Source organism: Chenopodium album, chromosome 22 (genome assembly GCF_948465745.1).
Source record: "Chenopodium album chromosome 22, dcCheAlbu1.1, whole genome shotgun sequence".
Lineage (NCBI taxonomy): Eukaryota > Viridiplantae > Streptophyta > Magnoliopsida > Caryophyllales > Amaranthaceae > Chenopodium > Chenopodium album.
Genome location: NC_137855.1, coordinates 20,869,528 through 20,887,110, shown reverse-complemented (window position 1 = coordinate 20,887,110; position 17,583 = coordinate 20,869,528). Strand labels below are relative to the sequence as shown.

Genomic DNA, 17,583 nt, shown 5'->3' with positions numbered 1-17,583 from the left:
TAGTGTATTGAGCATAGCTAAGAGCATTTTGGGCCCTCTTATTAGCGTGAATTACCTCCTTAGACTTCTTCTTAAATGGAGCTATAAGCCCGTCTGCTTTCAGGATCGCCTGCAAAGCACAGGCGGCAGGACAATGAATTAATTAACATTCTAAGTAAACTTAACAGGTTAAGAAAAAGCTAAGTTACCTCAGCTAGCAAGGCACAGATGCCGTCCATGTTAACCTGATGTAGCCCAGGAATCTTCTCTTTCTCCGACCGGGTGATGGTCCTCTGTAACACCTCGTATTTTCGAACCATTATTTTTATATGTGTGTTTCAACCTATAAAGCCAAATTCTAATTTAAATCTCAATTTCTAAATTGAAATTTTAATTTAATTATTTAGATCGTTATTTGATTTACGGGTCATTTCAAGCTTTTGAAACCCTTATTATAATATTTTAACAAAACGATTGAAAGTTATAATTTAAAAGGTTTTATATTTAAGTTTTAATCATTTCAACTATATTTGACTTGTCAGAATGATATTAGCCTTAAAGGGAGATTCCTTAAGTTTAAGCATCAATTTAGTAAATGTCACTAAATTATAGTATGTAATTTTGATATTTAACCTATTCCGATTGATCCGGGTCATCATCTTGACTGAAGTACCAATCTAGTAGGTATAAAATGATTTTCGAGTTTTAAAAACGTTTTACGTGCAATTGGATCAATATCGATAAATAAAGTTGTATTGGGTGATTCTGTCAATTCGTTTATCAATTGGTGTTGTTTATAAAGTATTCTTTAATTCTCATATTTATAAAACTCATTATAATGTCCTTTTATTAATTAGATCATTATAAATAAATAATATTACTGGTTTTGCAAACTGGGGTACCTCGCTAGAGCCGTCACTGGACCAAGCTTCGAGCAGCGTTCTTTCTTTCCTTAATTATATGCAGTTGACTGGTTTTTGTTTGATTTGATGTAACTAACATAAATTCTGCATCAAATAGTTGTGTTCTCTCAATTTCTATGTCTAGCTAAATTTCTTTGTTCTAAGTTAGGGATGTAGTCTCCTATTTATCTATCAATGGATTAAATTATTTTGTTTGGGTTTGGTTTATATAATCACAGTTTGGTAATCTTGTTTCAATTCATACTTGTAATCTGGTCAATTGATTGTATGTTTAAGGTATTGATTTATTAGCGGGAGTTAACTTTCAATACTAGTTCATGGGATTATCAAACGTCAAGTAGTAAAATTTTAGGAATAGTTATACACTTGGGGTGGTCTCATTTAATTTCTGTTCTTAATGAGTTTATTTCAATTGTTGTGATCACGAGAGTATACATAATATTGATTTAGATATACGTTTTCTACCTTGGGAGAGGAGATTACTTACTATTGGTAATTCGATCATTGTTATGTTATATTTATTCAACCCTGCAATAAGTTTTAATTTCATTATAGAGACTTAGAGAGTAATTGGTGAAACCGGAAACCTAGAACTACTCCTCATTCTTGCCTGTCATTTTTATTAGTATACAACTTATATCCTTTATAGTTTAGTAGTACTTTTCCTATATTTTCGTCGTCTAAATAATATTTTAATTTCTTAATTTGGTAATTAAGTATACCTCCTTGTGGATACGATACCTTGCCCACCCTATATTTGCAGTAATTGAGCCGTACACTTTCGGTAGATTTAGGCCCGACCATCGATCTTGCGGCCCGAGGTAGAATTCAATTTTTGGTGGTGGTGGAGGTGGTGTGTGACCTTCACCCATGCTTACGGTGAGGAAAAAAAAAGAAAAAAAAATCTCTAATTAAACCTAGGCTGCGATACCATGTTAATTTTGTGTGAACTTTGTGACTTGATTTTTATTGATGAGCAATACTATATAAAAGCATACAAGCTAACCCTAGGATCTAGAGCTGGCAAAAAGTCGTGTCGTGTCGTGTTCGTGTTTGGTCTCGTGTCAATTTCGTGTTGTTCATGAAATCTATCAAAAACTATGTAAAATGCAAGACAAATGCATAATTTGACCACTTTATCTAAACGGGGCTTGTTCGGTTGATTTCGTGTCGTGTCGCAACGACTTCGTGTTTTCTCTCATTAACTTCGTGTTCGTGTCATGCCGGTTTCGGTCGTGTCAAAGATTGCCAGCTCTACTAGGATCACCACAATATTAGTGACGCTAGGAATTAGGAAACATATCAAAAGATAACCATAAAACAATTTTATCAAATATTCTTCAAATCTCCTAAATATATTCTCAATAGACACTTTTTTTTTTTTTTAATAACCTATTCATCAGGCTACATGTCATCTGGACCTGCTAGAAGAAACACTATCAAAATTTGGAAGGTTTTTTTTTTTTTTTTTTTTTGATAAAAGTTTAGATTATTAAAGTTTAGATTATTAGACAATAAACGAAACTAAAGTTGAGTTTTCTCTTTTTTTTTTTTTTTTTTTTTTTTTTTTTTTGCGGAAGGGGGAGGGGGGTTGGGAGAGGCAACAATTGTTAAAAAAGAAAAAGAAAATTTGTTGAATTATGCTACAATTGCCTCAAAAAAAAAATAAAAAAAATAAAATTATTGGTGAGGTCGGGCATCGGCATTATACAAATTCTTAAATGAACCTGGTTCACACTAATTTATCGTGGACCACTAACATTAGAGACAATATAATTGTTTTATTAATAAAAAAAAAGGTCACTATATTAAAATAAAGGTTATTATGTTAAAATAAAAGTTAGTGTGACATTATAAAAGTTATAAGAGGTTAATTTTTTTAATGAAATTTTTAGTATAATAGTCAATATGAATAATATAGATCACTATGTTGAAATTAGGTCACTGTTTAACATAATCTCGTACTTTAAGTTCATAAAAGTCACAAAAGTTTTAAAAAAGATTACTATGTTAAAAAAAAGGTTACTATAATAAAAATAGGGGTCACTATGTTGAATATAATGTCAGTTACGTGTGTATAAACCTAAGGTCCACAATAATATTATTGTGAACCAGGTTCACGCAAGATTTTCTGTCGGCATTATGCCTTGAAAGTTGAGACTACCAAATCGTGCAATGTGATAACTTTCTATTCAACTAAAATCTTTCATGAAGTCCCCAGATTTCTGTGAATTTTCAATTACACTATATTCAGAAGTAACAAAAAAGTATCGCTGAAACTAAAAAAAAAAATCAACGGTTTTGAAGTCCTTCAATGGCTTTCTTCCATTGCCACGCTCTCTGCTTGGGATCTTCAAATGACATAACCTTCTTTGGCTGAAAAAAAAAAAAAAGAAGGAAAAAATGACATGTATGTGAATGACAGTGTAAAAGAACAATGTAGTTGATTAAATATAAAAATGGGGAAGAGTGCTACATAATAGGGCCTAAGGACTTCAAATAACATGAATCAGATTTATCCTTTGAAGAACAAACGTATTCATGTACATTCCACATCCCCAGTTTTGATAAAAGAAACACTCACAGTGCATATCTTAAAGTGCGATGGACTAGAGACTTGGACATTTAGATCATTCTGATTATCAGACCAAATTATGTTCCCCTTCACTACCAGTTTTGACGGGTCCACATAGATCAACTTTGGTTTGTTGGTAAGAATAAGCTGCACCTTCTTGCTAGACAACTTCTGCATTTTCTTCACCATAGAGATCATGAGAACAGATTCACCAGGTTCCAAGAATTGTTGCCTGTCAATACAAGCGTACTATGAAATTAAAAGCTTAAACAAAATAGTCTGATTGCATGGCAACTTTAGCAAGCTAGAGATACTAGAAACAAGATAGCAAGGACTCAGAAAAATCAAACCAGAGTCCACAAGTAAAAGAATTGGAACAATTGTGTGCACAAAAGAGTTCTCACCATTTTGAATCGAAAGAGTCAATTGATGCAAGCCTTGTTACGTGACCCGCTACTTCTGTAAATGATGAGGTACCACTATTCACATCAATTTGCTTTACAGCACTATCTCCAATATGTGTGCAATTCCAAGGATCCTGTGAATTGTCGACACCGCCATAATTATCCTACATGGTGCAAAGAGAAATCATCAAGTAAGGAAACTCTGCCAGAACATCAACAGCAAAAAAGATTGAAAACTGAATGGTGATGAGGAATGTTACCGTAGGTTCCCTGACAAGTTTTGGAGAGGGAATGTCTCTCAAGTTAGCCCAGTCAACTCCACGGAAAAAAGGATGATTTTTTAATGCAGCATATCCCTCGGGTCCAGCACCAGGTCTTTTGCTAGGATCTATGGACTGCAAATTAACACCATCAAGAATATATAGAGATCCATACATTATACAGTAGCTATGAGCCTATGAGCAGTTTGCTCATTAATCCCTCTGCCCCTTTCCAAATCCCAACTTGGCATTATTTAAGAGCATAACTTAAGCCACTTTCATTCTTACTATTCATTTCTTCACAAAACAATTCTCTTAACTGTCTCTCACGTCAGGGTGCTTAGTCAAAGTGAACAAGTGATATTAAAATAAAAATTAGAAAATCATTGAATTTTTATGTTTTGATGCCAGAAATAATAGACTATAACGAGCACAATTACTTGTCCCATAACAAACAAATATTGCTGATAGCCTCCTCCCACTTGCATAGCTAGAGGCTAGAGCTCTAAAATTAAGAGATTAAAAGTTTCGTATGGAATATAAATTAAACGAATATAATCCCTTCGTTCCTGATGCAAGAGCATCCATAAAGCCCAAGAATTGAATAAGGCTGTTTGAACTCCTATTTGGATGACTCCTATAGTCCTGTTACATGACATGGCTTAGGTGAATAAAGATGAACCTTGTGTCTTGACATTCATTTGATGGATGGACACGGAATAGATAGGAAAACAAAACGTATGTGCTTCTTAGTGAATGGGACAACTTAGGAGTTAGGACTGCAATATCTTCTTTGATACAAAACATTTTAAGGTGATTCTACTTGGTGATGAAAGTTAAGATCAGGAGCTTTCCATGAATAGGTCATTAGCCTATTTTGAGCATCAGATGAAGAAGTTTTGAAGATTTCAAGTTGAACAGCTGAAACTGCAAGTAGTGCGACCAGTCGTGCAGATTAGCAGGCTTGTGCAAAATGAGCAAATTGCCATTTCACATATTGTACAACCACTTGTGCAAAACTTGCATGGTCATGCAACATGCAACAGATTCAATGTGCAACATGCAAAACTTGCACAGCATGCAACTTAGCAGAAACATATATATACTGTTTTAATATGAAATAATCTTAGTCTTTCATTTTGTAATCTATGGGTCCATAAAAGAAGATTCTTAGAGAACCCTAAGTAGTAGTAGTCAACCTATATATAGGGAAAACTGGAAAAGAAAGCTTGTATGAAACCTTCTGATTATTTATGAAATGATGAAATTTTCTCTCCTACTGCATCTACATTCATCATTTCTTTGTGGGAAACAATTTATGTAATTAATCAATTTTTAATTTAATTTTTTAAGAGATCAGTTAAGATAACCTTGTACTAGTCAAAGTTGATAATTGTGGAGACAAGTTTTACACTATTTTATTCATTAACATTTTGTTTGAATAACAAAGAAGGAAGGAAAAGAGGGGGAGGGAAAGAGGAAGGGAAAGGTAAGCCCCATAGCGCTTATAGAGAGGGAAAATGGATCCCTCCCTCTCCTTCCCCTTCCTTCCCCAATCTTTTACCTTAAAAATAGAAATTTTCTCCTCCCTTTCTCTTCTCGTCTTTTCCTTCCATTTTCTTCTTTCCAAACAAAGTGTAATTCATTGGTTTTCTTTAAAGGAAAATTTGTTCATAAGGATCACTTAAGTGGCCTCTTTTGTTCTAAAGGACCTATTAAGGAAAAAGTGGTTTAAAAGGACCACAAAACACAGTTTGAGTAGTTGAGGAAGCATGTGCTTCATTATTTTGAGTCCAAATTTATATTTTCCCTTTTTTTTCCCCTCTTTCCACCAATTCTTCCCAAATTTACCCTTTACCCCCAATATTTCCCTTTCTCAAAGCATAAACCATGAATCTAAACCATGAACCAAATTTGTTTTTTTTCCTTTTTCCACAATTTCCCCCCATTTTTCCCTTTAACCCCAATTATCCCTTTTTCCCTTCATTCTCTCTCCTCATTTCTATAACCTTTGATTATATTCAACCCGTAATGTTGCATTTATTTTCAATTGAATTCAACTACACTTCAATTGAGGATAATTCGCACAAGGTAAGCATTGTGGGTTTAGGTGGTTGTGGGTTCGTTAGGTGTTTGTTTGGGATGTTTGGTGGAGGTGCGGAGGTGTGTTGGAGTGGTGGCCTGGTTGTTGCCGGTGGTAAAGTGGGAGGAGGGTTAGCGTGTTGTGGGTTGATGTTGTGCTTATTTGCTGCTTGTGGTGAAGTTAATTTCACTAACCATTTAACTTGATGCTTTGACCTCACTAACAATGGCAAACAAGATGAGTATAGAGAAAGAAAGGAGGAGAAAGAACGAAATTGAAAAGGGTTAAATTGGGGTTAATTGGAAAATTAGAGGAAAATTATGGAAAAAGGAAAAAAAAAATTAAATTTTGGTGAAATTAATGGGTCACGTGCTTGGCACGTGATGGACAACGCCGAATCCGGCGTTGACTTGCCTGAAAATCGGCTTTGGTCCTCCTCAACAACCCAAACTGTCTTTTGTGGTCCTTTTAAACAACTTTTTTCTTAATAGGTCCTTTTGAACTGAAGAGGCCACTTCAGTTTGAACAAATTTTCCTTCTTTAAAACCAAAAATCTAGAAAATAATACATTGGAAGGTGGTAAATTGTATGAAATTTGGAGCCTTGGTGATTATCTCACATCAAATCATAAATGCATTACGTAGTAATATATATATGGCAACTATTACAATTTTTTATGTCTCTCACTAAGATATATATTGCACCATTTTTTTTCATGTTTGCCAATGCAATACTTTGGTCCTTAGTATCTTTAACTATACTTTAGTAACAATTATATATATATAAAAATAAATAAATAAAAATAAATAAATAAATAAACTTGATATTTAAAAAGTAAATATCAAGGCGAATCTAATTAGAACCCAAACAAATAGTCAGTCACGGGAGATTGTGTGAATAGTACAAAAGTCTAAACTAAACCTAGTACACACACTCTCTCTCCCCCTAATTTTCTCTCTTTACCCTTATACCCTAACCTTAGCAGCTACCCGGTAGCGGATCCAAGATTTGGGGAATGGGTACGAAATTAAGGTTGATAAAAAAAATTTACAAAATACAAAGTAATATGTGGAGCGTAATAATTTTTTCATAACTAAGTTTTGAGTTAATAAACCATTTAACTATTCTATTAGTATTTGCATGTACAATACACCCTATATTCCGCCAACAAGGCTTATAATTGAATAAATAAACATGTTTTTAAAAAGAGATAACCTAAGAAACATGTTATGTTAACAATAGATCTCTTTGATCAAAAGTACAAATCTACCACTGGAAAAATAAACAATATTACCTAAGAGACCTGTTATTGTAACAGTAGGTCTCTTTGATCAAAAGCATTAGTGTGGAAAATATATAACCTAAGGGATCAGTTATAAGATAGGCAATCTTTTAGAATTTAATACCAAAAAGGCGCGTTGATTAGGTTGTTATACCATAACAGAGTACCTAAGAGACCGCCTATTAGATACAAGCAGTCTCTTTTTTTATCGGTTTTTTTTTCCGCGGAATGGGGGTACAGCTGTACCTCTATGTACCCCCCTAGATCCACCACTGCGGCTACCGGACGAATGTCTACACCAGCTAGCATTGACTCTTCTCTCAACCGTGACAATCGTCCTTAGCTAGCAGCGAGAGGTGGTGTTGTTGTTTCCGCCCGTTAGATTGCCAATGATGGTGGGGCGACTCCATCTTTCTCTTTGATAGTTATGAACTTAAATTCTAAATTTTGTTCTTGTATAAAGATAATTTTGCTAAGCAATTATCAATTTTAAGATCTGCATTAAAAATTGTCTATGAATTGTACCGCTTAGAGGTACATTAGTTGTATCGTACACTAATTACTTTGAATTTTATAATTTATGAATATAAATTGGTTGTTTTAATAAATGTGTAGTAGATTACTCAGTATATTTTTGGAGTTATTTGTTTGATTATTGAAATCTATAGTACAGTATCAAAGGTAGCATGAATATAAAACCTCTCACACAAGAAAAAAAAATGATGACAAACCTCCCTTATGCTATTTTTAAAAAAGAAATAGTTTAACCACAAAAAAGGTTTAGACAAAATAGAGAGCATAAATAACAAAAGAAAACAGGGAGGTTTGTCCACTTGAAGATCAAACAAAAAGAGAAAGAATGGATGATTCATTCCATACGGATTGGCATAATAGTCCAAAATAATGCATTGGTAGAACTTTTGACATACATAGAGAGAATTTAGCTTTCTTGTTTCACATCATTCTATCCTTATCCAAGCAATTGTCATTCCCCTTGGCGTTTCACAGAGATAAAATGTACGAGTAGTGGCTAACACCATCATGAAAGAGCAATATTTCAGTGACTGATGTTGATCTAGCATAAATTATTATTATCATCGAAAAAATGGCTGCTTTATGCTTTCCTTGGTTTTCATGCTACTGCAAGTTTTATGTGGCTGACGAATTGTATAGGTTCCTCTGTGATACAAAATGGATTTTGGGGTATCTATGAGTTATGTGTTGATTGATTGCAGAAGCCCGTTATAGTTTAAATTGGCTCAGAGTTGGTACCAGCCGACCAAGGAGATAGGTTTTGTCAGAGAGAAGATGGTAAAGTGAAAAGTGAAAGGGGCTCTATGAACTGAAGGAGATATAGGCATACAATATGCAAAATGTATCTATGAATCGAATCTACAGAAATATATCTGTTTGATCTTCAAGTGAACAAGTTATAAATTATATCATTATTCGAAAATGAAACGGTTAACATAGAGATTATCCTATTTAATTGACACATGCTATGTAGTCTTCTTCTTTCAGTTTATTATGGGAATATGAATTAAGTAGTCTTAACTCTTAACAAAAGGATAAAAATAATAATACAAAAAAAAAGGTAAAAAGAAAATTCACAAGGGTGTTTCAGATGGCTGTCACTTAACTAAAAGAGATGAACTAAAATTCAGAAAATTTTCAGGTCGAAGAGGAGAAAGAATAGAGAGCTTGAGTTTCCAGATTGAGGGAGGAGAAAGCAGAGAAAGAGAAAAGAAAAAAAAAGATTGAAGAAAGAGAATGAAAGAAGAATCAATTGAATAGAGAGAAAGAGCAAACTGACCTGGAACACCATCAGCAATGACCATTGGAGATCGCCGGGCGGCAATCTCTGTCATAGCCTGCAACCACTAAATTCCAAATTGCTTCACCAACCCCAAATATGTCTACTATGATTAGGGCTTTTGATTGGGGGTTAGATTAAAAAAAAATTCTACAATTCATTGAGAGTCATTGCTCAAATTTGCATCCTTAAGAATGAATAAGATTAATTTGAAACCTTTATTGATTATATTTTTTATTCTGTGACTCAGATCTCCTCTTCTCTCGCCTCAAAACATAAAGCATCCCAAGCACTGTGCCTTGTGCCCTGGTAAAGGAGAACTGAAGCGTACGCCTTCTGTATGGGGTTGCATGTTACAGTGCGGAGTGCTCCTGGTGAGCCTTGTGCCTAGGCACGTCTAGGGTCACTTTGTAAAAACAAGCTCACATACACCATGACAAACACCCAAGTGTTGAGTCTATGCAATAATTAATTCATGGACACAAGAATCATGGTGTTTACTTCATTGTACTAGCTCACGTGATGCGAGTACATTTATCTAGTGATATTTTATATTCACCATGGTACAATATCCAGCAGCTTGAAAAGGAAAGGTGTATTACTTTGGGATTATTGACTTACTAGGTGCTAGTTATAGTCACAAATACACCCAATATTAAGTTTACACAGCAGGTGCAACATGAGCCATGCCCTCACATTCACAAATGCCCTCTCAAATCTCAATTGAGTGGGAAAAGTTTTACCCTACAGTGGAGAAGCTCTAGAACACATTCAGGGACATAAACCAAGCTTTTACTCATGAAGTAGCTCAGAACCTTGAACACAAGCTCATAATTAAAAAATGTGATCATGCTAGATGCTACATTCTAGGCTAAGTAAAATTGAGATGCTGCATTCTAAGCAATGAGAAAATTAAAGTTGAGATCCCTTCCCAAGATTTGATCTAGGCTAAGTAATTTTTGCTCAGTCTCTATAGTGATACCTAATCAGCTCAGACCAATCTATAATTTAAAAGTATCTAAAAACATAATATAGATCCACATGCAAAAACAAACTAATTGATAACGGTCTTACCAATAAACGATCAATGAGGTCCTTTGCCTCCTCTGAAAAATAATCTGGAAGCTTAAGGTCTCTTGCAATAATTTTTTGGAAAATCAACCACTCACTTGCATCTTTGAATGGAGATGTCCCTGAAAGCATCTGATACAAGGTGCAACCAAGCGCCCAAAGATCGTTTCTGTTTCAGGAAAGGAACAAACTGCATGAAAATCGATAACAGAAATGAATCAACAAAGATTCAAATTGTCGACGCATCGAAAAACAATTGATATATTTGATAGATGGCTCTTTTTACAAGGAAGCCAACAGTTGCAAGAAGTTGCTTCTAAGTCCATTTAACAAACTTGCTTTTCCCTTGTACATCAACATGTTATCCACATACCCAAATGTTGCAGGTGAAGAATTAAGGACTTCTGGAGGGACATATGCGGCCGTTCCCACAAAAGTGCAAGCTTTATCATCTGGTTTATTCATAAAAGAACAAAATTTAGCATTTTAGCCTATGACCAAACTCAGCTATCCAAAATCTACAATAGATGTACCTGATGCAGCATTTGGAAGGACTGTTATGCTGCTATCTTGCATAGGTTTCACACTGCCAAAATCAGCAATCTTAATGTGACCATCTGAGGTAAGCAGCAAGTTCTCTGGCTGCAAAATATAAGAACATTAATGAAGTAAACATTACACGGAATTACATCGATACACTTGGAATGCATTGAGAAAATCAGCAAGCCAAGAGTTTACCTTAATGTCACGATGTATCAAACCCAAACCATGTATATACTCCAGTGCGTCCACAACTTCTGCAGCATAAAAGCGAGCTTCATCCTCGGATAAACGACCTTTCTGCATACAGTGATATTAATCACATACGAGAGACATTTACAAATACAGAGTAATTCATTGATGCGAAAAAAGCATATTAACGTATTTGTACCCAAGTAATTACTTATAACTGTGGCAGATTACAGTTGAAATTAATGTCAGGATGTGGGAAGTAACAAAAGCTTCAATAATTACAAACATCAATGGTACTCTTATAGTCATAATAATGTTAATTTTCAATTATGAAATCATTACAAATTTATTGTAATTTCTACTACTGGAATTGAATTATTATAGTATTCTTGCTGCATTATATGATTATAGTGACTGTAATCCTTTCTGCTTATATGTTTCAAATTAACTATTCTAACTGATTAAGTTCTCAGAATATCAGATTCGCACAACGAATGAAGTGGCAAGTGTTGGAGAGCACCCCCATTTCAAGCTAACCTAACTCTCACCGGGAAGACTTCACCAAGAAAAAAACAAAATGAAGAAAAAAGAAAGTTTATACCTCTATTAATTTAATGCCTGTCATTTAGTCCATAAAGAATATTCTCTGCAATTTTCTAAATTTGGGACACAATTAAAGGGAAGTAACGAATTAATACAAGTTAAAATTAAGGAGTTGTTTGGCTTCCTTTCTTTTATTCTGAAGCCAAAATAAGTACATATCAAAGGTAACTCCCCCCCCCCCCCCCCCCCCCAAAACACGGCCTCCTCCTAACCAGAAAGCTAGACTCACGAAGTGAAATAAATTGAGGTAAAATTATAGTATTTCTTTGGCAAACATGGAATATAAATAACTTTATGGAGCGAGGTAAAATGTAGGATAGGGAGAAACTGAAAAAGGCATACTGTAACCCATATCACATAAACAATGAGAAAAAATAAAAAGTTAATCTGACAGTTGGCGAAGATAGATTGTACAGACATTAGTGTTTTCTTGATCAATTTGTAAGTGTATTTGGTTATTTCTAGAAATAAGAGAATTTCTTGTTAAACCCAAGATAGTAATTGAGCAGAATAGCATATTCATATACTTACCCTGGTTATCTGATCAAAAAGCTCCCCACCTTCACATGATTCAAGAGCCATATCTTCATCACCAAGAAACAAGTTTAACAAAGATTTGAAAAAAGAAAAAGAGAGAAAGAGCCACATTACTGAAAGATAATGAATAGACAAAAATACCCTACATAAAGAAAAGGTATCCTGAAAAGTAAAGAACAGTCGCACAATGCCAGGATGATCTAATTGATCAAGAACTATTCTTTCCAACTTCACATAAGAAGTTTTATTTTCCTTAGTGATGAACTTCTTATCCATAATCTTCAAGGCATAGATCACCCCAGTATCTTTCTTCCTTGCCCGCACCACCTGCAAATCCATGTATGAATTAGAAACAGCACACAAATTAGTGGGAAAAAATTCTAATTGAGGAAGCATGTAACCACATAAAGACTGCTAAGATACATCCATCCTATATTTTACAAGACAAAAACTTGAAAAAAATAAATCCCTCTAACAAGTGCAAAATCCTGGACGTCCAACCATATATTCAGTAGGAATAAAAACTCTCTTTTAACTAGCCTGACTCATATGGCAGGAGTTGTCCGGGTTCCCACTATGATCCTTTACAACTAATGCAATACACCAAAGCCACCAAAGAGAGAAAAACACAACCCACTTACAACATTTATCCAACAAAAAGAGTAGAAACATGCACACACATACACACACACACAATTGACTATAGCACTAAGAAGAAAATTAAACCAGTAGTTATCGTCATGAATTTTCAAATTTTGATTTCCTGCAAACAAACTTTTAGTCTGTCTTCTAAAATTTGAAAAACATCTTAACTCAACTTCATCCAAGTCACGTCAACAATGAAGTTAGAGCTTAAGCCCACATTATACTATACTTCAACCATAAAACCCATCATCCAATGTCACGTATACACAGCCCACCAAAATTGATGAAGTATTCTTGTGATTTTGGACAAAAGTTCTTCAAGATAATGAAACTCTACAAAGGGTTATTATGTTTAGAATTCATCAAGATAGAGAGAGATTTTACAGAGTGGTTTTTAAGAATCTAATTTGAATTAAGGGCAAACATATCAAAGAATTTTAAGTCTAGTCTCTTAAAAAACAGGTTTCAGGGGGGTTTGGGAGAAGTTAGTATATAATGGGAAGGGTAAGAACATTAAAGAGAAGAAGTCTTCATTGGAATTTTAAGTTATTTAGAAAATGTACCTCAATCTCCTCCATCAGAGTGTTCACACAGTTTGAAAATGAAAATTAAGGTTCTCAATCTTCAATTTCACACAAAGTTTGATAAAGAATGATGTTATAACAAAGATTAATAAGCTTATTGAAGTTAACTTGAAACTTTCATAACTTTTCATGGTTGCTCAAATCAGACTTATGATCTATCAGCGGAAAGCTCTAGAACTCAACTTTCATCTCTTAGTGGAATCAACTTGAAATAATTTGTAGCAACTAGCAACGAAGATATTGTTGCCCAAAGTTGACCATCCATTAACAACTAAGCACATTAACATTGATTCCACCCTTGCTCTTGTCAAGACACAAAGTAACCTAGATACACTTAAGCTAGCTCGTAAAATGGGATAATCGTCCAAATATTGGTGTTGGGAAATAAATAACACCATTCAACACTAGGTAATTTATAAAAATTCAACCTACGAGCTTCATGGATGCTTCCGCAACAAATACCCTAAGATATCAATACTAAACCATACAACCTCTAAGTTGCACTAGTTCCCATCACAAAGGAAGATATGCCGTGTACCTAAGTTGTGCCAGTGCAATGAAGTGCCTTTTTCATACTAGGCGGGGTAATTTCAACCTGAGGTAGTGTGCTTCACTTCAATGAGCCACACTAACATAGCTGCAACATTTTTTGTAAACATTCCTTCAAAGTTGGAACACGATTACAGGAAAGGACCCACTTCTTTTCAGTATTTCTCTTACTTGCTTTGGGGTCACTTTACTTACTACTTTCCAAATAAAAAGAGCCTTACTCAAACCCCTCAAAAAGCAATGGCCTACTTCCCATTCAATATGACAAATAAAGACACCATTATCAACTAACACACAATCAAATATGAAGGTCATTTTGCATAAAATACTGCGCTGAAATTGATGAATGATTCTACTTTGACTAACGTGACTAATCTAGGACAGAATGAGTATTATAAATTGGATCTACAACTAATGAATGATTGTCATAACAAATTTAAAGATTTTAAAAGGCAGAATTAGCATTGTAAGATTGTCATAACAAGTCATGTCCAAATTTAAAGATTTTACTTTTTAGGTGTATCGTGAATTTTAGTCCTTAAATAAAAACATCCTGGAGGAACACAAAGTTACAGATTAGCAACAAAATTAAACCATCGCCAACCAGAGGTCACTTTAAAATTTAGAGTGTTGCTGGTACATCGCATCCTTGCCCCTTTCCAAAAACAAACAAGGAAAGAATTTTCTGTTCAATTGGGTGTTGCTAGGTGGTCTAAATCACATACACAATCATATGGAGGCCAGTGCTGAACTCTATTGCAATATGGAAAGCCCAAAGCATATTTATACGAGGTAATAAAATAAAGAAGTGACCATTCACAAAATTTGTACATTACTCTTACATGTACTAATGTAGCATAGAATAATAAATCTAGCCAAGGTTTCCTTCTAATGAGATCACTACAAAGTCATTACTTCTATCCAAAACATACGCTAGCTGCCTCTGCAAGCGGGATATACACGAGTCTCCTTACCATCTCAAATAACCTCGTCACATAAAAAACCCTTCAAAACTGAACATAATACCACATTCGCCAATCACCAAATGATTCCTTAAGTTTCAGATGCATTTCGAAACCATGGCCAATCATCGATAGACGATTATTTAAACAAAGAGAAGCACAATTACATGTAACTATTACTACACTAACCATCCAGAACCTTGCTTGCAAAATGAGTTTTATCCATCATATCACCCATAAAATTTTCCAATTATATGAGCAAAATCAAGAGTCTCTGATCAAATAGCTCATACAACTAGCAACCCTTCCCAAATGCCAAGGCATATTATATGCACATTTTAGGAAAAATCACTGGAAATCATCAAAATTACATATAATATATAACAATAACCAATGAAACAAAATATCAGAATACATGAAATAATCAATTGAAAGCAATAAAAAAACCCAAAAATAAAGTTTAAAAATAAGAATCACAACCTTAGAATATGAACCAACACCATAGATCTTCCCTAATTCAAAATCTTCAACGGTGAAATTCTCCTGAGGAGCCCTAAATTGAAAGCTTTTACCTCTTTGAACACCGCCAAGACCACCTCCGGCTGCGCCTCGGCCGCCATTATTGGATGATTCATCTTGAATCCTCAACTTTGAATCAAATTCCTGCTCCATTATCGCACCTTCTCCTCCGACTACTGCCAACATCTCTCTCTCTCTCTCTCTCTCCTTCAAAATTGCTCACATTCTCACCATTCCATAAAAACTTGAAGGACAAAATAAAGGAAAGAAAAGAAAAACAAAAGCGAAAAAAAAGGAAGATAAATATAATATAAATAAATAAATAAAGCTGTTAATAAAGTTTTCAGAAGTTGTTTCAAAAAAAAAAATGTTTTCAGAAGACACAAGATTCAGTGTGGTATCTTCCTTTACTTTCGTTCATTTCGAAATTATATTCTACTTTTACTAAGGGCTTGTTTGGTTGACGAATTTCTACTTTTATTAAGGGCTTGTTTGGTTGACGAATAAATTTATGGGAATTTTAAATTCCTAGGAAATAAATGTATGCATACTTGTTTGGTTGCCAATAATGCAAGAAATGGAACTTTCTAGGAAGTTCTACTTCCCACAAAATAGAACAATTCACTTACCTAGTCCCCCTTAGATAAGTGGAACTTCCCATGGGAAGTATAAATTCCTACATCCAACCAAACAACTTTTGGGAAATCCTAGGAATTATAACTTCATAAATGGAAATTTCTACTTCCTACATCCAACCAAACAAGGCCTAAATTATTATACGGAGTACTCATTATACAAGATGAAGATGTAAGTGGGGCGAGTCAATTAGGAGACCCGCACCAATGCACCATTCCCGTCCCAGTGGGGCGGGGATGAGTCTCGATTTGGCCGGTGGTGGGACAGGGCTTGATGAATAAAAAGGTCTACTGCAAGTGCACGGTGTCTGTTGTTAGCAGATTGCCAGAGACTTAGCAAATACGGGTCGAATCTTACTGGGAGACAGGTTCTATTAGTTTTTGCCCAATCATATAAACTATTTCAACAAAGGAAGAGTGGTTTGATGATCAATTAACTAAAGTATGACAATAATGAAAATAAGGTTGTTCTCAGATAAATTAAAATTTAGGGCACACGTTCGGTCCACCATGCTTATACCAATCCACAGTCCATTAATAAACAAACTAGGTCGAATAATTAAAGTGCTTGTTAATCCTACGGTCAGGAATTAACACTTACGAATTAACATATGTAGTTCGATCGCTAACATAATCAAATTCGCCAATTGTAATTAAGCTTCTAAAAATATGATCTTTCAATTCTAATTTTTATTAGCTGAATAATCAACTCATGATATTGGCCATTATATGAATCAAAAAATATAGTACAAATCAATCGGAATTATTCAAACCCTAATTCATAAATATATAAATAATTAAGCACAATTAATCAAGGTATAAACATGGCTTCCCTCACTTAGTTTTACAAAACGACTACTCACTCATAATTGAAATAAACAAAACAAAAGAGATAAATAGACTTGAATTCATAATTAATAAAATAAATAAATAACGAAGAGAATAAATGAAATACCTCGATGATTGAATTAATGGAGAAAAAACTAGGGTTCAACAATGGAGGAAGAAAACTAAAGAAGCGTTTAATTTAGAAAATAAAGCATAAGAGAGGAAAATAAAATCCACTCAAGTATTTATATTAAAGCCTAATACTAAGTAAAATAAATAAATAAAATAAAATAAGGAATAAAAATAACAAAAATTGTCTTGTGATTGGTCGCTTGGAGGATCAAAGATCGGTGGAGGCAAATAGCCCAATGTCCGCATGCCAGACCCATCGCCCGATGGCTGGCCGGTGGTCGAGTGGCTATGGACTGCGACGAAGTTGACGCTTGACCATCGCCCGATGGTTTTCCAGTGGGTCGGGCGTAATCAAGGGCAGATGCGCTTGTTGACTCTAGGAGATAAGCCGCCTCCGTTTTCGCAAGACATACTAACATCCCCTCAACCAGCAAAAGTTAAGAGTGTACTAGTGGGTGCCTATGATG

General features: G+C 34.6%; 1 protein-coding gene across 1 annotated transcript; it reads right to left on the bottom strand.

Annotated features, from left to right (window-relative positions):
• Nucleotides 1-3,056: 3,056 nt before the first annotated feature.
• LOC145604493 (3-phosphoinositide-dependent protein kinase 2-like) lies at nucleotides 3,057-15,819 on the bottom strand. Its single transcript, XM_081660376.1, has 11 exons — nucleotides 15,483-15,819; nucleotides 12,409-12,589; nucleotides 12,257-12,309; nucleotides 11,129-11,230; nucleotides 10,924-11,032; nucleotides 10,764-10,842; nucleotides 10,394-10,559; nucleotides 4,142-4,276; nucleotides 3,882-4,045; nucleotides 3,487-3,709; nucleotides 3,057-3,278 (listed from the first exon to the last, which is right to left on the bottom strand). The coding sequence occupies exons 1-11, from the start codon at nucleotides 15,705-15,707 to the stop codon at nucleotides 3,195-3,197; spliced, it is 1,521 nt and encodes a 506-aa protein (XP_081516502.1). The 5' UTR covers nucleotides 15,708-15,819; the 3' UTR covers nucleotides 3,057-3,194.
• Nucleotides 15,820-17,583: the final 1,764 nt, after the last annotated feature.

What these genes read in the sequence shown, in the direction of transcription:
- LOC145604493 (XM_081660376.1), bottom strand. Translation starts at nt 15,707, where the DNA reads ATGTTGGCAGTAGTCGGAGGAGAAGGTGCGATAATGGAGCAGGAATTT. An exon ending in TTTTTGATCAGATAACCAGG is followed by an intron (nt 11,231 to 12,256) that starts GTAAGTATATGA and finishes CACTGTATGCAG; the next exon opens with AAAGGTCGTTTATCCGAGGA. An exon ending in CGCACTTTAAGATATGCACT is followed by an intron (nt 3,279 to 3,486) that starts GTGAGTGTTTCT and finishes TTTTTTTTTCAG; the next exon opens with CCAAAGAAGGTTATGTCATT.